Below are 23,064 nucleotides of genomic sequence, written 5' to 3'. Positions count from 1 at the left end.
GCGCTATCGACTGTGCCGCAAAAGCATGCTCGTGCGGCAGAGTCGATTTCCGCGCTTATAAACCCAGGGTCGCGGACATAATGATGTAACGATCTGTTGTGTGGTTCGTAAGGACAGCGTAGACCTTGAAGTAGTGGTTCCCCTTGCTCTGCAAGGGCCGCGGCTTTTGTGAAGCGATGGGTAACGATGCTTCGTGGGTGACTGTTGTTGATGTGTGCAGAGGGTCCCTGGTTCGCGCCCGGGTATGGGCGAGGGGATGGTTTAAAGTTATACTGTTACACATGGTCTACACACAGCACTGACACACACACACTTACCCCACCAGACATGCCACCAGGGGTATTTTCACCGTCCCCAGGTCCAGAACAAATTCAAGGAAACATACAGTATTATACAGAGCCATGATTCCATGGAACTCCCATCCTTCTCATATAGCGCAAGTAGCACAGCAAACCTGTTTTTTTTAACGAATAAAGCAACACCTCACGGCACAACACCCCTCCCCATGTCACCTACTTGTGTATGTACTGACATATGTGTAACTGATAGATGTGCACACACTACATGTGAATATTTTTACATGTATTTAAATTGTGAAGTATTTTGAGTGCAGCCTCTTTTTCATTATGTCGGACCCCAGTAAGACCCCAATGGGGATACTAGTCAATCAACTCAAGGATGGGAAAGATGGTATAGCAAAGACGATCAGGATAACTGATCAAATCCATCTCTGTCCCCCACTCTATCTCTCTCTTGTTTTTTCATCTCTTTTCCTCTCTTCTTCATTCTCTCTTTCTTTCCCTCTCTCTCTGTCCCTCTATCGTTCCTTTAAAAATATATATATATTTCACTCCCTGTTTCTCTCTCCCCTCTCTTTTACTCTCCAGGTACCGAGGGGCTAGGTTTCACCGTGGTGACCCGGGACTCGACGGTCCATGGCCCGGGGCCCATCCTAATCAAGAACATCCTCCCCCGGGGCGCCGCCATCAAAGATGGCCGCCTGCAGCCCGGCGACCGCATCCTGGAGGTGAAACAGTCATTTGACCTTTTGAATTCCTTGAAAGTGCATCCTTCTTTCCTGCCATCCTTGAAGTAATGACTGATTCGGCATGATTCGATAGGTGAACTCAAGTGTTCCACCACATGGCATTCACCTGTCCATTCATTTCTAATCATCAGTGATTGCTTCAAGGAATGGAGGAAGGAAGCACCTTTTCAAGTATTCAAACAGTGCCGTCTGTGGCTGATAAATGAGTTGTATTTTTGTTCCCGGAAGGTGGTAATTTTAAACCTTTTAAATATCTAGGTGGAAGTAAGTATTCTATGTATTTATAAGCATTGTGAAGCACATTGTGTATATACTGTACATATTTGAATACTTTCCTGTGATGTGTGTGTCTAGGTGAACGGTGTAGACATGACTGATCGAACTCAGGAGGAGCTGGTGGCCATGCTGCGCAGCACCAAACAGGGGGACTGTGTCTCTGTGGTGGTGGTCAGACAAGAGGATCTCTTCCTACCCAGAGAGCTGGTGAGAACACACACCGTTTATCTCTCCTAGCCACCTCCAATTGCTCTGGACTCTGCATGATCTTTGATGCAGATAGGTTACCAGGAATTTCCACCTTTCCCCTCTTTGTCTTAAAAATGTTGTTACCCCTCAAAACGCCTTTCTCTTTCTATTACTATTGAAGGGCGTTCAACCTCTTTTGATCTTCCCTTTTGCCCCCTGCATGTCCTCACCTCCAAACAAGCACTGACACCCACACACCCAGCCGCAGCACACGTACCCAGCGCCCCATTCCTCTTCCTGCCCTTATCTGGGTTTGTTGACTCAGAGGCTGACAGGAAGTCACACGCACGTCCCTGCGGCCTCGCAGGAAGTGGTGCGTGTCGACACACACGGGTGTTAAGTGACCGTTTAGATGTGGCCAGAGACCTCTCTGACTCCTCGCCGAGTGGTGTGTTTTTACCCCTTTATCTAAATAAGCTGCCCGTCAGCTGCCCAGGTGGTACCCTACAGCAGCATGTGTGTGTCCTGTGTATAACTGTGTGTGTGTGTGTTGGTCCTCTCCGGAAACAGCGCTCTGTCCTTGTGTGCCACTCACTACTCCTGTGATTATTCACATTATTCCGTTTCCTCAACTTCAAGGCATTCAGGAGGGACAACTCCGCCGCTTTGTAGTGAACGATGCATATTCACATGGAACACGCACACACACGCACACACGCATGCAAGCACACACACGCACACACGCATGCAAGCACACACACGCACACACGCATGCAAGCACACACACGCACACACGCATGCAAGCACACACACAAGCATGCATGCACGCAAACATACACACACATGTGCACACACATGAACACACACACACAGTGCTCACATTAGCCCTCATTAAAATACCCTACATTTCCACAACATCCACACTAAAGTGCTTCTTCAATTCCTCTTTTGTCTTGTTCTTTTGAACTCTGTCTTGATCTGGGCTGTTGAAGTTAGAGGCCCTTAAAGATATACTCCTTATCGTCTCTGCAGGCCTCTTCCTCAAAGATAGTTTCATGTCCCTCAAGCTCATGTACATGTTCACACTCACTCAAGTTCAGTAATGCTCGCACACAGAACTTATGCAGGCAGCCACGTGCGCACACATGCACACACATGCACACGCACACACAATCAACCGCAACTCATTCCAATACCTTAAACTTCCACATTTAGATGCAATGGTGGTCCGTTGTCCAGTTGATGCATACATGTATAACACTTGTCTTCTCTCCTTATTATGCCTCAGTCACAACCCTAATACTGCAGCTGCACTCACAAAGCCCCCAACACAAATACCCATCTATTTAGCCTCAGAACATGACACCAGGCCTGAATACATGTTTATGAAAATTAAATAATCCTCCCCAACCCATTCTAATGTCATTGGGTTAGTATCTCCCAGGGGCCAATTATAGCTGTGTGTGTGCATATGTTTCTATAGGCTATAGTAGTGAAGGCCAAAACACATAAAATAATTCATACCTAAAGGGGACCTAAAATTTCAAAATCAAATAGCTAAATGATCCATGGTATGCCCCCCAGACGCCTCATGGGTCTCCCAGTCACGGCCGGCTGTGACACAGCCTGGGATCAAACCCAGGGCTGTAGTGACACCAAGTTTTGTTCACTCGGAAGAAAAAAAAAATGTATTTTTTTTTTTATCTGCGTTTCTTTTTTTTTTTGTAGGCCAAAAGCCGCCGTTTACTGGCTAGCGGAAAACCTGGTGCGTGTGTGTGTGGACCATACTCAGGAGAATGGCTTCTTCTATGAGCCCAAGATTAAAATATGAAAATACCAAATGATGAGATTGCAACGCATTTGTGTGAAGGTGTGCATGTGATCAGAATTTGACTTTAAAATGCCAGTTAAACTCAACTACATTACATCCCACACTATTGTAATCAAATATCCTATCCACCCAAAGAACTGCGATCTCCGCTTTTGTGTGTGTTTGGTGTAAAATAACATGGCGTAGTTGAGCGACGGATTGACAGCTGCATATCCTGTCATTCACACAGAGACCGAATGACTCCCACTGTGCTGTTGGAAAAGGTTCAAGGCCATATCCTAGGACCTTAGGATATATCATAGGACCTTAAAAGGCCATTTTAAAGAACGATTTTTAAGCCTTGAGACAATTGAGACATGGATTGTTTATGGGTGCCATTCAGAGGGTGACAAATATAAGTGCCTTTGAACGGGGTATGGTTGTAGGTGCCAGGCGCAACAGTTTGAGTGTGCTGAGAACTGCAACGCTGGTGGGTTTTTCACGCTCAAAAGTTTCCCGTCGGTATCAAGAATGGTCCACCACCCAAAGGACATCCAGCCAACTTGACACAACTGTGAGAAGCATTGGAGTCAACATGACGAACCCTGACAAATTCAGGCCCTTCTGAGGGCAAAAGGGGGGGGGGTTCTTAATGTTTTGAACACTGAGTAAACTGCCATCTAAATTACTGACACTTGCTCATTAATATTGTTAGGGAATATTCAATCAAATCACAAACTGGGCTGTCTGTCAGATGATCTGAGACCCTTGTTTAGAAGTAAAATGATTAAAATTTCATTTGACATATGTGCAGAACGGGACTTCGGTTACTTAGACAATAAAAATAGGCGATCGGGTCCCGAAAGCGAAGCCTGGGACTATACTTAGGTGTGATCCTCGCCTTTCCAGAAAAACTTGATGGTAAAACCTGATCTGGACTTGATTGTCAGTGTTTAGTTTGTCCCTCGGATTGGATTGGATGTGATGTGGATTTTTGGTTGGGGAGGTGGATGGATGTGCCCCCGGGCAGGATCGAGGGGTCACGTCACACAAGGCTAACCTGGAAGTGTGGTCATGAGACAGGAAGCGTAGTGGCCTTGCATCTAGCCAGACCTGTATGTTTGGTCGTGTTGGAGATAATTAAAACCGTGATGTAGCATGGATAAATTGAGACGGACTGATTTTTACAAATAATACGGAGTAGTAATTTGTGATGCAAGGTGATTTGTAGGACAACCAGTCTGGACTCGCCTTTAAAAGTGGTCCAACGCTCCATTTGTCTTTCTGTCCATCCATCCATCTGTCTACGGACGAGCTCAGCGTGGCGGTCACCTAATACGTCTGCCCACCCATCACGCAAAGACCTGTCAGCTCCCTCTCCCTTCTCCACTCCACTCTGCACTTCTTTTCTCATTGTTGGATTGGCACCAGGATGCTTGTGTCCTGGAACCGTGGTAGCTTACCACTCAAGGTGACAAACGCATCACATGCGCGCGCACACACACTAAAATGATCCCAAACATCAGCAATTTGGCTTTTCTCTCCTCCCCTTACCGAGGCACAGGTACAGAGAACAGAAAAACTCAACATTACTTCCCATAATTGGAGGACTTTATCCGTCTCCAATCGAGCGGTGGCGAGAGATACCTCATCTTAATTGAATGTCGCTCTCGTCGCTAATCTGCATCTTTGAAAGCGTCTATTTAGAAGCCCGGTTGACAAAAGAGTGTGTATTAATCGGTCTCCTTACACCCCCACCTCTTCTTCTTCCCCATGGGTAGAAAGGCTCCTTTTGTCTTCGGCGTTCCTCTGATCAGGGGTGGTCTCCCCTCCTCTTAAAGCCTGTTAACAAGCACTTGAGGAGAGACAATGAGGCGTGTTGTGCGCCAGCGGAGCCACAGGGCTCAGGAATGGAAGGGTCTGGCTCTGCCCCTAAGGAAGGTATTACGAGATATTAGTGGGGGGGGGGGGGAGATTGTGTGTGTGTGGACCACCAGGGGTGTGTCTCACACCGGGAGATTTAGTTGGCTGTATAAATGTGTTTTAGTCCCTTAAGGACATGTCTGATATTCGGTGGTCATATCTGATGTGTGTGTGTGTTTTGAACTCAGCCCCACCACACAGTGACTGCTCTTTGCATCAACAGATCAAACCAAAGGCATTCATCAAAAAATGTAACGCTTCTTTGGTTACAAAGTGCTGCTGGAAGATCTCTCCCCTCACGCTGACAATGGAATATCCTGCAGCTGTTACGTCTCTTTAGATTCCACCTCTCCTCTTCCCGTCCTCTCCCTTATGGATGTGTGTCAGGGATAGAGATGCCCAACGAGACCTGTCCATCTGTCACGTCTACTGTCAGTGTCGAGCCTGAGCTGGATTGCTGGATCCTTGCGTCTCACTGAGTCCGTTGAATAAAGACTCAATGGCGCCGCAGTCAGAAGGAACGCTTCCCATCTTTACTACTCAGTGTACAATGGAGCTTCCACAATAGCTTGAGGTGATTGAGCCTCATGAGAGTGGAGGCCCAGACTAGACTGCCCATTTGCCTAGGGGCTCTACCCAGGAAAAGAGAGGGTTGAGGGCGTAGGCTGAGGACCCAGGGGAGGGGGGGGGGGGGGACAGTGGGGCTGGTTCTGTTGGCTAAACAAGGGCATCCTCAGGACTCGGGTGCATGTCACCCAACACCAGTGGGATTATAGTGAGAAGCCAGTAAAGCTACACTGAGCCGCTCTTTCCTGCCTCTGTCACTAGAGCGCTGGCCATATTGTATGGCAACCTGGGAGGTTCAAAATAAATCTGCTTCCAGTAACAGATAAGGTACGAAGGAAAGCAGCTCAATTAGTTTTTTTTTATATTGGGCAGCTGTGAAAAAAAGAAATCACAGACACTTCACATACACACTCTTGTGTGTCCCTTAGTTTAAAACACACACAATTATTGTTAACAAATGTAAACATATACAGTACACACAGTATTTTTTTCCTGACCTGCGTTGTTCGCTCTTCTCCTCACAGGAAAATAGGCCGGCGACGTGAAAGAGCCTCAAAGCACCTCTTTACAGGCCTGTTTCCCTGGTGACAAAACCCCAGCACCACTTTCTCTCTCACCGCTCTGTCATAATGACAGACATTTTTCTTTTGTCTCCATTTCTTTGTCTTCTCTTTCTTTCATTTGGTAGCCAATTCTCGCTCCCCGAACCACCGGGTCATTTTGTTCACGTTAAGAGTAGGAGGAAGGAGGAGAGAGAAAAGAGAGTGAATGGGAGAGTGGGTATCTCCAGGGATGGGTTATTACTTTTAAATGATCCCCCTGTCGCCCTCCCTCCATCGCTCTCAAGAAGGATGTATAAAAAGGTTATTATGTTTCCTTTTGAAATGGCACGCGCTCGGTCTGCCTTTCATGTTCAAATGGAGTTACCTCTCTGCCTCCCCCGTTCTCTCTTTCTCACCACCTGCTCCTTCTCGCTTCCCATCTTCTCCCTCTTTTTTTGTTGTTGTTCTTCCCTCCCCTGTTTTTCACCACCTTCGATCCGTAATGCAAATATCCCTCTTAATTTGTTTTGGTTTCTCTTTCTCCCTCAACCTCTCATCGCCTATTTTCTTTCGTCCTCTTCCCCCCCCCCGTCATCCTCATTGGATGAGTTCTCACATCGATGAGGGGTTTCTCTTTCTGTGTCTGTCTATTTCACTCTCAGCATTGTATTTTTGAATTTGTATTGACTGCACTATGTTTGTTTCAATATCAAAAACAATCCCTCTCTCTGTCCTCCTCTCCATCCTTCTCTATCCCTCGCTCAGAAAGGGGAGGAGGCAAGCCCCCTGGTGCTGGAGGATGGGCGGGAGCAGCTGATGTTCGAGGTGCCCCTGAACGACACGGGCTCGGCCGGCCTGGGCATCAGCCTCAAGGGCAACAAGTCCCGGGAGAAGGGCGAGGACCTGGGCATCTTCATCAAGTCCATCATTCACGGAGGGGCCGCCTACAAGGTACAGGCGCAGGAATGAACTATCTGATGTGCTGTTTTTGCTTCCATCTCACTGTTTCTGTTCTCGGTCTGTCTCCAGTTTCTCTGTTGTCTGTCTTTTCCACTTTCCAATTCTCGCTCAGCTTGCTCTCTCTCGCTCTTTATCTCGTTCTGTCTCCATCTCCACCCTGGTTCCCTTTCTACTGTCTCTTTCCTTCCTTCTTCTGCTCTCTGTGCCATCTGTTTCTCTTTACTCTGTAAACCCCAATACTCAGCAGTCCTGCGCAGTCTGAAGCCCACATCGGTTTCAGTTCCCCCTGACCTTTGACCCCTGGTGACCCCATTGACCTCGTCCCTCTGGCAGTGTGCTCAGACTTTTGTGGATCGGAGTAGGGGCCCTTTCTAGCATCTTCCACTGAAGGGCACACTCCATCTCTGTAGTGACACTTGGAGTGGATAGACACTCTCTGAACTCCCCTGGTTCCCATCTTTTTCCACAGGTGTTGTGTCCCTGTGTAAATATGGTCTGCACTGGGAACAGGGTGATTAGGTACTTAAGCGATACTAGTACATCCGAGCATCGACGGAAGCCTCAAACTGGACTTATAAACTCGTCTCTGAGGTGTTTGGTATTTATGAGGATCTCCATTTCACAGTCCCTTTTGTGCAGCAAGGTATTCTTTTAGCTGTTGTTTAAAATCTGGTTTTATGGCTAGCTTGAGTTACCTGGTTTGGCAGAGAGTTCCGTGTAGTCATGGCTCTATTTAATACTGTGTTTTTCCCCAGCCTTTGTTCTGGACCTGGGGAATGTGAAGAGACCTCTGTTTCCGTGTCTTATGTTGTACCGATGAGTTTCCGAACTGTGCCAACTGCTTAAACAGACAGTTCGCTACCTTCAACACATCAATCCCTCGCACCAAGACCAATATTGATGCTGTCAATCTCTCCTTAACTTTGAGCCGGGAGAGATTGACATGCACGTTACTGACAATTGCCATCCGTGTCCATCAAGGCTTGATATGTGCTGCTTTGTTCTGGACCAAATGCAATTCACCTACAGTACCACTCAAAAGATTGGACACACCTACTCAGTCAAAGGATTTTCTTTATTTGTACTATTTTCAACTTTGTATAATAATAGTGAGGACATAAAAACTATGAAATAACATGCATGGACTCATGTAGAAACCAAAAAAGGGTTAAACAAATAAAAATATATTTATATTTTAGGTTCTATAAAGTAGCCACCCTTTGCATTGATGACAGCTTTGCACACTCTTGACATTCTCTCAACCAGCTTCATTCTCTCAACCAGCTTCATTATCCAAAAGTCTTGAAGGAGTTCCCACATATGCTGAGCACTTGTTGGCTGCTTTTCCCATCTCAAATCTCTAATGAACTTACCCTCTGCAGCAGAGGCAACTTGAAGGAGTAGGTGTGTCCAAACGTTTGACTGTTACTGTATGTCCCTCCACACATCTGGACAGTAATCCAGGTGCGACTGAACTAGGGCCTGCAGAACAACGCCCTATCATGGACAGACCTCTTCCCATTTTATGTTTTGACTATGACAGCTTGGCCGTTACTCCCTCTATCCTCCATATCCTCTTCTGGTTGCCTTCTCAAAGAGTCTCAGTCCAACCCTTTTTTTCAAAAACAATCAACAGGGAAAAGGGAAGATTGAGAGACCGAGAGAGATTTAAGAAAAAAAAGAAAGGCCAACTTGGAGTGAAAGAAAGTAGAGATATTTTAGCATAAATTGAAAGTGCGTATGTGTGGGGGGCCGAGGTGTTGTGTGCGCGTCTCTCTCTCTCTTCTTGTGTGTTGCCTGTTGTCGCAGGCCCCCTCCCTGCGCTGTGTGTGTGTGTGTGTGTGAATGCTAATTAAAAACTCTTAAGAGGCTAGCTAATGAGCGTGTGCAGGGAGGGCTGAGACGCTCTGTCTGTCCCCAGTGTCTCTCTCTCTGGCAGTCACAGTCTCTCTACAGGCAGCCAGGGGAGGAGAAGCCACAGCCTCACACTGAAACTGGGACCTAACCCCAATTCTGACAGTGTTTGTGTGTGTGGAGGTGGGGGTTACTATCCTTGTGGGGACTAGAAGTCATGTAGAAGTCAGTTTCCTTGTGGGGACCAGAAGTGGGGACATTTTCTTAGGGGTTAGGGGTTAATTTATTTATATATATTTTTATTTAACCTTTATTTAACTTTAGGGTTACAATTACGGTTAGGTTTAGAATTGGGGTTACGTTTGGTGTTAAGGTTAGGAAAAATTGGATTTTAAATGGGATTCAATTATTTAACCCCACAAGTATTGTGAAACAAACTTGTGTTTGTGCTTGTCTTTCTAGGTGTGTTTGTGCATGTGCGCTTGCTCGCACACATGTGTGATTCTGTGTGTGTGTGGGCTTCTGCTTGCCCATACGTAGTGTGTTTCTTGGGAATTGTGTGTGTGTGATCTGATAGGATCAGAAGGTTATTGGCGGTGTGAGAGGTCAGGGCCTGGCGGGGGCTGCTTAATGACTGAGGTCAGAGGTCAGTGGTGACTAATGGCGTGATGGGGCTGGTGGGCACTAAGGACTATTTAGTACCTCTGGCCATGTCTCTGTGTTTCAGTGTCTGTCTCTCCCTCACTCGCTCTCTCAGATCTACAGGTGTGTCTTGGTCTGTAGTAGCTGCTACATACAAATGTTCTCCCTCTCTCTCCAACTCCTTGTCTCTCTCTTTCTCTCTCCTTCTTAATCTCTCCATACCTCTTTCTCTCCCTCTCACTCTATCATTGTTCCTACCCCTCTCTCACTGCTCTCCACCATTTCCCACCGACTTTCCTCTCCAGGACGGCCGCCTGCGGGTCAACGACCAGCTGATTGCGGTGAACGGCGAGGCGCTGCTAGGCCGCTCCAACCACGTCGCCATGGAGACCCTACGCCACTCCATGTCCTTGGAGGGCAATGCCCGCGGCACCATCCAATTGGTGCTCCTCCGCCCCGCCCCCTCATCTGGCTCCGCCCACAACACCAACGCCCAGGTACGCTACCAACGGGACAACGATCACCGTGGTTCACTACTTCGCCGGCGAGCCTCTGACCCGAGGGGTCTCCGATACAGGCACAGATATATGCAGGGGTCAGCGCAAAGCTATACACTTAGTGATACACGCAGGTACACAATGCAAGGGAACTTGCGTAGTCAAACACTCGGTAACATACACGAACACACGCAAGGCGCAGCCCACAGCGAGGTACACAGCAGCACACACAGATACTCTGAAGGCCTGGTGCAGGTATACACACAGGAGAACACACACAGCTACACGGATGACACCATGCAGAAACACACACTCGGCAATGTGCCACACAGCCACACGACAGGCGACGTAAAGAGCAACGCGCACAAGTTTAGGTCCTTAGACGACAATGTCGACAGATACGCGCGGGAATGCACGCGCAGGCACACACCCGACACCATACACAGACCTATACGCAGCCACACACCCGACAACGTACACAGCCACACAAACCGTTCCACACACAGTCAAACGCATGACAACACACGCAGTCACACACGTAGCCACTCACCCGACAACATACACATCAGCAACACACATGCCTATGCAGAGAGCATAAGGGCGCTGACAGGGGCAATGTACGGTGACTTACACAGACACGCCAAAACACACCACTTAGACATAAACAGAAACGCACACGGATCCAACTACACACACAACCAGGACCTGAATCAACATCACCACCACAGGCTCTCGGGACTCTGAGAGAACACATACATGTTTGTGCGTGTATGTATGTGTGTGTGTGTGTGTGTGTGTGTGTGCATTTATTGACATGTGTATTTCTGTGAGTGTGTGTGTGCAGCATTAACTCTTTCCCCTGCCCAAAACTGTTCCCTCTTCCCACAACGACCACCTTCATACAGGCAATGACTGTTAACTAAAACTCAGGAGAAAATGTCTGTGCACTACGTATGAATCTTTAATTGAGTGTTATTGATCATTATTAAAAAGTTACCACTCATTCTGCCGACAATAGTTGGGCACCAAAATGGCCACTGGTTGTTTCACTGTCTTCAAATCTTTGTCCGCAATGCTACTGACAATCTGGCAATATTGCCAATATCCCTGAAATGCTTTTTAAACCTATTCTGTTTCTTGTGTTTTACTAACTTATTTATTTACTTTCATTATTTTTTTTGTATCGTTCACCTGTCACCAGACCAGTCACTCAATGTTGTTGTTTTTAATCTCACAAAAAGTCCTTTGTTGAATAAAGAGTCTTCCTAAAGTCTTCCTCTTGCATGCTGTCTGTCTGTTTCACTGTGGTGGTGGTGGTGGTGATTCCCTGCTTTCTACTGGCTAGTACTCCTGTCCTCTCTCTTTATAAACCGCTCCATCTCTTTTTGGAATGATTTGTTTCTATCTTTCACTCTCTTTCTCTCTCGGGGCTTGTTCTTCTTTCTCTCTCCGCCGGGTATCGTCCCTATCCCCCCCCCCCATACTGACCCCTAACACACAGTCAAGTGGCTCACTCAAGTCTCATCTAAACAGGCCAAAGAAGTTTGGAAAAAACATTTTTTTCCCCCCCGTTTAGGGATGATCACGTTTTCTACTACGGTAGTTTACTGTGCTGTCCTCGTTCTGTAAGTATATGCACTTCAGAATTCCACAGTCAGAAAAGGAAAAGCATTATATAAATGGTCTATAGCAATGTGACAGCAAAGCAGACTCATGGCAATATAATACAGACAGACTTTCCATACTCGGCTGTTGTTTTTTTGCACTAATACCAATTATTTACAAGGTTTTGTTACTGATTTGTACTCATTCTCAGTTAATAAAGACGTCAACGTTTGTGATGTTCTCTAGTGCAGTGGTTCCCAAACTGTGGGGAAACCTCAGTCTTGTTTTAAACGTGAAATTGTAGTAGTAGAATGCCTCAAAGGTGCAATTTGAAAATTGGGTAGTGTATCATCAGTTCCTCTTGTCATGTCAGTCATTGTATACCTTAGAGCTAGCTACAGTTGAAATTGGAAGTTTACATACACTTAGGTTGGAGTCATTAAAACTCGTTTTTCAACCACTCCACACATTTCTTGTTAACAAACTATAGTTTTGGCAAGTCGGTTAGGACATCTACCTTATGCATGACACAAGTCATTTTTCCAACAATTGTTTACAGATTATTTCACTTGTAATTCACTGTATCACAATTCCAGTGGGTCAGGAGTTTACATACACTAAGTTGACTATGCCTTTATACAGCTTGGAAAAGTCCAGAAAATGATGTCATGGCTTTAGAAGCTCCTGATAGGGTAATTGACATAATTTGAGTCAATTGGAGGTGTACCTGTAGATGTATTTCAAGGCCTACCTTCAAACTCAGTGCCTCTTTGCTTGACATAGGAAAATCAAAAGAAATCAGCCAAGACCTCAGAAAAAAAATGTAGACCTCCAAGTCTGGTTCATCCTTGGGAGCAATTTCCAAACGCCTGAAGGTACCACGTTTATCTGTACAAACAATAGTACGCAAGTATAAACACCATGGGACCATGCAGCCGTCATACCGCTCATGAAGGAGACGCGTTCTGTCTCCTAGACATGAACGTACTTTGGTGTGAAAAGGGCAAATCAATCCCTGAATAACAGCAAAGGACCTTGTGAAGATGCTGGAGGAAACAGGTACAAAAGTATTATATCCACAGTAAAACGAGTCCTATATTGACATAACCTGAAAAGCTGCTCAGCTCCAAAACCGCCATAAAAAATCCAGACTACGGTTTGCAACTGCACATGGGGACAAAGATTGTTCTTTTTGGAGAAATGTCCTCTGGTCTGATGAAACAAAAATAGAACTGTTTAGCCATAATGACCATTGTTATGTTTGGAGGAAAAAGGGGGAGGCTTGCAAGCCAAAGCACACCATCCCAACCGTGAAGCACAGGGGTGGCAGCATCATGTTGTGGGGGTGCTTTGCTGCAGGAGGGACTGGTGCACTTCACAAAATAGATGGAATCATGAGGAAGGGAAAATTATGTGGATATATTGAAGCAACATCTCAAGACATCAGTCAGGAAGTTAAAGCTTGGGTCTTCCGAATGGACAAGGACCCCAATACTTCCAAAGTTGTGGCTTAAGGACAATAAAGTCAAGGTATTAGAGTGGCCATCACAAAGCCCTGACATCAATCACATAGAAAATGTATGGGTAGAACTGAAAAAGTGTGTGCGAGCAAGGAGGCCTACAAACCTGACTCAGTTACACCAGCTCTGTCAGGAGGAATGGGCCAAAATTCATCCAACTTATTGTGGGAAGCTTGTGGAAGGCTACCTGAAACGTTTGACCCAAGTTAAGCAATTTAAAGGCAATGCTACCAAATACTAATTGAGTGTATGTAAACTTTTGACCCAATGGAAATGTGATGCAAGAAATAAAAGCTGAAATAAAATTCTCTCTACTATTATTCTGACATTTCACATTCTTAAAATAAAGTGGTGATCCTAACTGACTTAAGACCGGGACATTTTACTGGGATTAAATGTCAGGAATTGTGAGAAACTGAGTTTAAATGTATTTGGCTCAGGTGTATGTAAACTTCCCACTTCAACTGTGTCAGAAATGCCAAGATCAACTAGCCCATGGCACTTTAAAAAAGTTGTTCTGTTTTTTTTAGATAGATTTAGTTGTAATACACGTTAGACAATTTCTTTGCACCCCATGACAAAATGTGTAGAATTGCAGGAAATAAACATTAAACCTGCAAAATTCTCTCCACCAACAAGAGGGGTGTGAACAGTTTCTGTCATTAACAGTGCTTGTGCCCATAGACGTAGACGTGTCACGTGCGCACAGGTGGCGCGGGGTGTTCCCCAATGCTGGGAGGGGAGGCCCCCCCCGAGTGAAAACGTTGTGAATCCCTGCCCTAGTGGACAGCTGCATCTTGGGTTATCACAACAGCCACTCAGAAGCAGTGTGAACCGTGACGGGGTAGCTATTGGTGAAGGAAGAAAGACTAGAAAAAAATGAACTATTGCGGTGTTAATGTCTGATGGTAGGGTATAATGGAGGGACAGGGTGGAGAATGAGATGAGACAGCAAGGGGTTATGGGATTAAATGGGTGTGACCAATGACCCTCCCCTTTTGTGTCCTCCTGTCAGTCTTCTTGGCCACAGCCCTTATGGATGTCAGGCCTGAGGAAAGGGCAGTGGTGCAGTCTTAAGAAATTGCCATGGAAAAGTGTGTGTGTGGGTGCTCCCTCAGAGCCTGTAGAAAAATTGTATAACTGCCAGTGCAGTTCTCACTGCATATCGCCGTAGGCCTCAGCCTATGTTCACTCAGCAATCCACACACACACACATACACACACACACACTCACACTAGGTCTAATCTTATCAGACAATGAGACCCCAAGATGAAAGCCCAAAGCGTTGAGGGTAGCTCCAGGACCCCCACCTCTCTCTCTAACCCTACCAACTCAGAGGGGTGTTTCTCATATCCTCATTGTGTTGACCAGCAGGTTCTTATTGTTCTGTGGATTAGGAAGTGAGCTCCTCTCTGGCTGCTTTGATGGCTCTGCCTGGCTGTCAAAAACCCATGAGACAGATGGGTGGATGGATGGAGCGGTACTGTGTGTGTGGGTTGGGTGGGTGTTGAGCCATTCTGACAGACGAAGATGTGTGTGACAGTAATACATGTAAAGAGCCGTGGTTGCCGCTAATGATACCATTGGGAACGTGTGTGTGACTGCACGCAGGAACAAAAGCACAACGGACACCCCTCCCCAAAAGCCGAACTCACACACTGTGCTACCGAACGCACACAATTGAAAATCCCCTTTGATATGAGGATAATGGCTTAATGAAAGGAGTTAGCACATAGAGACTGTGAACGCATTACGCCACTACTGCTCATTACGTATAATGTGACAATGATGCAAAGCCCATAGCCACACACCCACAGAGTTGGAGAGAGACAGGGTGTGGGTGATTTTGTGTCTATCCATTTATCTGTGTGTGTGTGTGTGTGTGTGTGACGGCTGTAGATCCCACCACACCATTGCTCTCAAAGGAGAGGCTTTCATCTTTTATCTACAGTACGTCTCACTCTGCCACCAGCCCTCTCTATCTGTCTGGTTGCATCCCAAATGGCATCCTATTCCCTACGTAGTGCACTACTTTTGACCGAGGCCAATAGGGTGCCATTTGGGATGCCGCCTCTATCTGCTTCTCCATCTGCTCCTCTGTGGCGGTGGAGACTGTCCGATAACATGCCTGTCGTCAGCATGAGGGATTAACGTAATTACTCCATTTCCAACCCTCAACCAATCAGCGAGTCTCAGTGGTGATACTGTCCTCTTACTGATGAAGCACACTCAAAACACAATGTCAGCCAATGGGAAGCTGTCTGTTATGATTTCAATATGAATTAGGTAGAGTTTGTGCACAGTGCATTAGGTCGAGTTTGTGTATAGTGCGTTGATACTGTGCAATAGCCGTTGTTGACGCTGATACTATAAACATGCGAGCCAGTGCATGCTATTGCCAGATAAGCTTGAAAATCGATCGACTCAATAAGTGATTTGATTACTTCCTGAGGTCTCCCATGTGCATGAGGAAGATTCAGGCTGAAGTCAATGGAAGAGTGGCACATTCTTATTCACTGGCGTGTTGAGGGTCTCGGTTTTCAAGCTTCTCTGACGCTAGCCCACTATGGCTCGAACGGAAATAGAACGTTAGTGGGTTAGTCGGCTACTGTGTCTCCGGCTGTAGTCATAGATATAGTGCTCTGATACTCAAAGATATTCTATGATCGTAAGTACACTTCAACACAACATATGGGCATCTATACTATGCACTTATTTTCCCCATAACTTTTCAATTAAGGAGCACGTATATATATTTTTCTCACTCAATGATTTAATGACCAGTGTCATCCTTCACATATTTTACATGCACCTCTCACATGAAAACCTAAAAACACATTTGATGTGCATCCAATGTAGGAAAAACTCTGGGTCATTCCAAATCAAATGATCAGGAATAAACTCTAGGCCCTAATGCAATTCACTGACCTCTGCTCCTCTCCCCCTGGCTGTGACAGGAGAGCCAAGAGGCGGCTAGCCACCATGTCCTAGACGGCCCCTCCGGAACTCCGGCTCAAGCTGCAGCCCTGGTGTCCCACCACCACAGCAACGGCCCCAGCCCCAGCCCCAAGCCGTCCAGCCAGCCGCACATGGTCCCCAACAACATCTACTCCAGCTTTAGAGGTGCGAGGACACAGTAGGGCCTGAACTAGAGAAGAAATGGACACACTCATAGTGGTGCTTAACTTACACACACACAGATGAATATAGTATGCACACACACACACACACACACACACAAACACAAACACAAACATTCACACTTGCTTTTAAAAAAAAAAAACATTGTACAGCGTCTTAATCACAACTGTTATATACACTGAACAAAAATATAAACACAACGTGTAAAGTGTTGGTCCCATGATTCATGAGCTGAAATGTTCCATACCCACAAAATGTTTTTACATTTTGTGCACAAATTTGTTTACAGGCATGCTAGTGAGCATTTCTCCTTAGCCAAGATAATCCATCCACCTGGCAGGTGTGGCATATCAAGAATCTGATTAAACAGCTTGATCATTGCACAGGTGCACCTCGTGCAGGGGACAATAAAAGGCCACTCTAAAATGTGCAGTTTTGTCAAAAGTCCTACATACGGATCAAGTTTTGAAGGAGATTGTAATTGGCATAAGCCCCCTCCGTCGTTTTAGAGAATTTGGCAGTAAGTCCAACCGGCCTCACAACACCAGACCACGTGTATGGCATCATGTGGGCGAGCGGTTTGCTGATTTAAACTTTGAACAAGTTGCCCCATAGTGGCAGTGGGGTTATGGGCAGGCATAAACTATGGACAACGAACACACTTGCATTGTATCAATGGCAATTTGAATGCACAGAGATTCCGTGTTTTGTTGTGTGTGTATGTGTGTGTTGTGTGTACATTATATATACACTACCATTCAAAAGTTTGGGATCACTTAGAAATATCCTTGTTTTTTTAAGAAAAGCACATTTTATGTCCATTTAACATAAAATTGTTCTGAAATACAGTGTAGACATTGTTATTGTTGTAAATGACTATTGTAGCTGGAAACGGCAGATTTTTAAAATTGAATATCTACATAGGCGTACAGAGGCCCATTATAAGCAACCATCACTCTTGTGTTCCAATGGCACGTTGTGTTAGCTAATCCAAGTTTATAATTTTAAAAGGCTAATAAATCATTAGAAAACCTTTTTGCATATACGTTAGCGCAGCTGAAAACTGTTGTCCTCATTAAAGAAGCAATAAAACTGGCCTTCTTTAGACTAGTTGAGTCTATGGCGCATCAGCATTTGTGGGTTCGATTACAGGCTCAAAATGGCCAGAAACAAATAACTTTATTCTGAAACTCGTCAGTCTATTCTTGTTCTGAGAAATTAAGGCTAGTCCATGCGAGCAATAGCCAAGAAACTGAAAATCTCGTACAACGCTGTGTACTACTCCCTTCAAATGTATTTATATAGCCCTTCGTACATCAGCTGATATCTCAAAGTGCTGTACAGAAACCCAGCCTAAAACCCCAAACAGCAAGCAATGCAGGTGTAGAAGCATGGTGGCTAGGAAAAACTCAATAGAAAGGCCAAAACCTAGGAAAAACCCTAGAGAGGAACCAGGCTATGAGGGGTGGCCAGTCCTCTTCTGGCTGTGCCGGTGGAGATTATAGCAGAACATGGCCAAGATGTTCAAAAGTTCAAAAATGACCAGCATGGTCAAATAATAATAATCACAGTAGCGTGTCGAGGGTGCAACAGGTCAGCACCTCTACTATTCCTGCTGTCTCTAGAGAGTTGAAAACAGCAGGTCTGGGACAGGTAGCACGTACGATGAACAGGTCAGGGTTCCATAGCAGCATGCAGAACAGTTTAAACTGGAGCAGCAGCACGGCCAGGTGGACTGGGGACAGCAAGGAGTCATCATGCCAGGTAGTCCTGAGGCATGGTCCTAGGGCTCGGGTCCTCCGAAAGAGAGTGAGTGAGTGAGTGAACTTAAATTCACACAGCACACCAGATAAGACGGGAGAAATACTCCAGATATAACAGATTGACCCTAGCCCCCCGACACATAAACTACTGCAGCATAAATACTGGAGGCTGAGACACTGTGGCCCCATCGAATATACCCCCGGACAGGGCCAAACAGGCAGGAAATAACCCCACCCACTTTGCCAAAGCACAGCCCCCACACCACTAGAGGTATATCTTCAACCATCAACTTACCACCCTGAGACCAGGCCGAGTATAGCCCATAAAGATCTCCGCCACGGCACAGCCCAAGGGGGGGCGCCAACCCAGACAGGAAGACCACGTCAGTGACTCAACCCACTCAAGTGACGCACCCCTCCTAGGGACGGCATAGAAGAGCACCAATAAGCCAGTGACTCAGCCCCAGTAATAGGGTTAGAGGCAGAGAATCCCAGTGGAGAGAGGGGAACCGGCCACGCTAAACTCAATCATATGACCCACTGAAGAGATGAGTCTTCAGTAAAGACTTAAAGGTTGAGACCGAGTCTGCGTCTCTCACATGGGTAGTCAGACCATTCCATGAAAATGGAGCTCTATAGGAGAAAGCCCTGCCTCCATCTGCTTGCTTAGAAATTCTAGTGACAATTAGGAGGCCTGTGTCTTGTGACCGTAGCGTACGTGTAGGTATGTACGGCAGGACCAATGCTTTGTAGGTTAGCAGTAAAACCTTGAAATCAGTCCTTGCCTTAACAGGAAGCCAGTGTAGGGAGGCTAGCACTGGAGTAATATGATACATGTTTTGGGTTCTAGTCAGGATTCTAGCAGACGTATTTAGCACTAACTGAAGTTTATTTAGTGTTTTATCCGGGTAGCCGGAAAGTAGAGCATTGCAGTAGTCTAACCTAGAAGTAACAAAAGCATGGATGAATTTTTCTGCATAATTTTTGGACAGAAAATTTCTGATTGTTGCAATGTTACGTAGATGGAAAAAAGCTGTCTTGATATGTCTTGTCTTGATATGTTTGTCAAAAGAGAGATCAGGGTCCAGAGTAACGCCGAGGTCCTTCACAGTTTTATTTGAGACAACTGTACAACTATCAAGATTAATTGTCAGATTCAACAGAAGATCTCTTTGTTTCTTGGGACCTAGAACAAGCATCTCTGTTTTGTCCAAGTTTAAAAGTAGAAAGTTTGCAGCCATCCACTTTCTTATGTCTGAAACACAGGCTTCCAGTGAGGGCAATTTTGGGGCTTCACCATGTTTCATTGAAATGTAGAGCTGTGTGTCATCCGCATAGCAGTGAAAGTTAACATTATGTTTTCAAATGACATCCCAAAGAGGTCAAATATATATAGTGAAAACAATAGTGGTCCTAAAACGGAACCTTGAGGAACACCAAAATGTACAGTTGATTTGTCAAAAAACAAACCATCCACAGAGACAAACTGATATCTTTCTGACAGATAAGATCTAAACCAGGCCAGAACTTGTCCGTGTAGACCAATATGGGTTTCCAACCCTTCACAGAACGGTGCAAACTGGCTCTAACCAGAATAGAAAGAGTGGGAGGCACCGGTGCACAACTGAGCAAGAGAACAAGTCCATTAGTGTCTAGTTTGAGAAACAGACGCCTCACAGCTGGTAGCTTCATTAAATCGTACCTGCAGAACACCAGTTTCAACATCAACAATGAAGAGGCGTCTCCGAGATGCTGGCCTTCTAGGCAGAGTTGCAAAGAAAAAGTCTTACCTCAGACTGGCCAATAAAAAGAAAAGATTAAGATGGGCAAAAGAATACATACACTGAACAGAGGAAGATTGGAAAAAAGTGTAATGGACAGACTAATCTAAGTTTGAGCATAGTGGAGGCAATGTGATGGTCTGGGGATGCTTTGGTGTTGGTAAAGTGGGAGATTTGTACAGGGTAAAAAGGATTGTGACGGAAGGCAGGCTATCACTCCATTTTGCAACGCTATGCCATACCCTGTCGACGGCACTTCATTCGAGCCAATTTCCTCCAACAGGACAATGACCCAAAACACAGCTCCAAACTATGCAATAACTATTTAGTGAGAAAGCAGTCAGCTGGTATTCTGTCTATAATGGAGTGGCCAGCACAGTCACCGGATCTCAACCCTATTCAGATGTTGTAGGAGCAGCTTGACCGTATGTTACATCAGAAGTGCCCATCAAGCCAATCCAACTTGTGGGATTTTCTATTTGAGATTCTTCAAAGTAGCCACCCTTTGCCTTGATGACAGCTTTGCACACACTCTTGGCAAAATATATTTTGATTTGTTTAACACTTTCTTTTGTCACTACATGATTCCATATGTGTTATTTCATAGTTTTTGATCTCTTCACTATTATTATACAATGTAGAAAATAGTACAAATGAAGAAAAACCCTGCAATGAGCAGGTGTGACCAAACTTTTGACTGTGTGTGTGTGTGTGTGTCTGTGTATTTATATCATCACAGCTTTGAACCACCACATCTCCTCATGACCAACCACATACTACAAACATTATGCCTGCTGTTTGCAAATGTACCATGTCCTACATATTCCAACCCACTCCATTTCCCTTTTATACTTAACTTCATCTGCGCCTATTTATAGAGGGGGGGCTCATTAGCCATGTTTTTCCCTGTACGTATCTCCCTCGCTTTCATGTGCAAAGTTCTGACCTTGGAATCATTACGCTGATGAAATGGCTTCTAAGTGGGCCGGATTTGCATACGGACTATTGTGCGAGCAGCAGAAGTGAGGACTGCAAACTGTTTTACATGTATTATTTGGCTTTTTTTCTTTACCTCCCCGGAGAGTGCAGGGAGCCCACACGAAGCCTGTGCTTTCAGAGGAAGCACTTTGGAAATGGAAATACAGAAGTGACTTTTTGCTGTGGCAGTGTGCGAGGTATTGTCGTGTGTAGTCAGTCGTACCTCGTGGAAATGCTCACAACATTATACGGGCTTAACTTTTATCCACTGATATTCACGTACTGCTCAATTTGACACACTTTTGACATATATCGCTGTGGCTTGTCACTCTCCTACTCTAACTGACTTAGGGGGGTGTTTGTGTGCTGTGTTTGTGTGTGTTCTGTACATGTTTCATGTGGCGTACAGAGTTGTGTGTGTGTGTGGGGGGGTGCGCACGCAGTTGGAAATCCATCCCTCAATACCGTTTGCCTCTGTCAGATGATTGAGTGTGTGTGTCACTGCATCACTGTCCTAGGCAGGCAGTCTTACAGACAGCTAGCATTGACACAGCTTCCAACGCAATGGCTGTATACCAGAAGTATTGCACTATATAGGAAATAGGGTACCATTTGGGACACATCCAATGCCTCCTGTCTCAGTGGCCCTTCAGGAAGGTGACGACTGCTTTAGTTCTAGCCAGAGGAAGATATATTTTCTCTATAACTGGACTATCACTTTGGCCACGTGATCCTGCATTTACATGGCACAGACCTTCTTCGTGTGTCTGAGATTTCATGTGTGCTTGACACGGTAGTATTGGAGTAGAAGTTGCCTGTCAGCTCTGATCTAGGTTCAGCTTAACCGCCCTCAATCCTAACTGTAGTCTTTAGGGCGATAGCCTCAAAACTGACCTTAGATGAAACACTCCGTCCTACTCTATTAAAGGCGCTCGTCACTGGTGGAATTTCTGATTGATGTGTGTCTGCCTGTGCTGTTTGTCCCCATCCTCTCCCAATCCAGCTCCTCCCACGAATGGTGGCCACGCCCATTACGAGGAAGAGGAGGAAATGGAGGAGGATTTCCCCTCGCCGCCTTCGCCTGGCTGCATGGAGGAGATGAACGCTAAACTTCAATACACAACACATCCTCACCGGAGGTAATTACACTGTGGCCCCGTTTTGAATTCCAGACCAGGTCAAAAGTAGTGCACTACATGGGGGATAGATTGCCATTTGGGCCGCATTCCTTAAAGGGGTGCGTGCGCAACTCAATATTAGGAAGGTGTTCCTAATGTTTGGAGTAGTCAGCGTATTTAGCTTATGCTGTTGAACGCTGATATTCGGGATCATATTTAGAGTTATTATACCAGTAAATTTGTATTCTTGGGGAATGTTGTAAACGCACTCAAAAGTCACATTTGTTGTCAGCCAAGGACGCATTTGTTTTTTACAAAGCTATTTCACTATCATTATGGATAATGAGTTATGAATAATGTTGAGTGAGAAAGTTAGAGGAAAAAAGGGCGGCAGGTAGCCTAGTGGTTAGAGCGTTGGGCCAGTAACCGAAAGGCTATCTTTGTAAATAAGAATTTGTTCTTAACTGACTTGCCTAGTTAAATAAAGGTTGTTTAAATACCCCCCCCCCCCCCCCCCCCCACCACCCTATTTTGATCTCTGATATTGGTAATTTTGACTAAATGTATTAAACTAGGGGAATTTGTCCAAAATGCTTATGACACCTTCAAGTGGGGAGGACTAGATACGTCAAGTGCATTCATTTCTAAGCGGTAAAACAGTTATGTACTTTCACCTCGTATACTGTAAAACATTTATGTACTTTCACCTCGTATACTGTAAAACAGTTATGTACTTTCACCTCGTATACTGTAAAACATTTATGTACTTTCACCTCGTATACTGTAAAACATTTATGTACTTTCACCTCGTATACTGTAAAACATTTATGTACTTTCACCTCGTATACT

The 23,064-nt window shown here is 45.4% G+C and overlaps 1 protein-coding gene across 7 annotated transcripts in view; it reads left to right on the top strand.

The window, feature by feature from the left end:
* pard3ba (par-3 family cell polarity regulator beta a) overlaps positions 1–23,064 on the top strand; it is a 174,950-nt gene that overhangs the window by 80,189 nt on the left and 71,697 nt on the right. For all 7 annotated transcript variants that reach the window (XM_036983067.1, XM_036983068.1, XM_036983066.1 and 4 more), the window contains 6 exons: positions 888–1,027; positions 1,403–1,531; positions 7,121–7,306; positions 10,117–10,308; positions 16,392–16,557; positions 22,101–22,236. In XM_036983067.1, the coding sequence (XP_036838962.1) occupies positions 888–1,027; positions 1,403–1,531; positions 7,121–7,306; positions 10,117–10,308; positions 16,392–16,557; positions 22,101–22,236 (949 nt within the window). The remainder of the gene's footprint in view (positions 1–887; positions 1,028–1,402; positions 1,532–7,120; positions 7,307–10,116; positions 10,309–16,391; positions 16,558–22,100; positions 22,237–23,064) is intronic.

The sequence above is a fragment of the Oncorhynchus mykiss genome, chromosome 7 (assembly GCF_013265735.2).
Source record: "Oncorhynchus mykiss isolate Arlee chromosome 7, USDA_OmykA_1.1, whole genome shotgun sequence".
NCBI classification, from domain to species: domain Eukaryota; kingdom Metazoa; phylum Chordata; class Actinopteri; order Salmoniformes; family Salmonidae; genus Oncorhynchus; species Oncorhynchus mykiss.
This window is presented reverse-complemented; position numbering and strand designations above follow the sequence as displayed.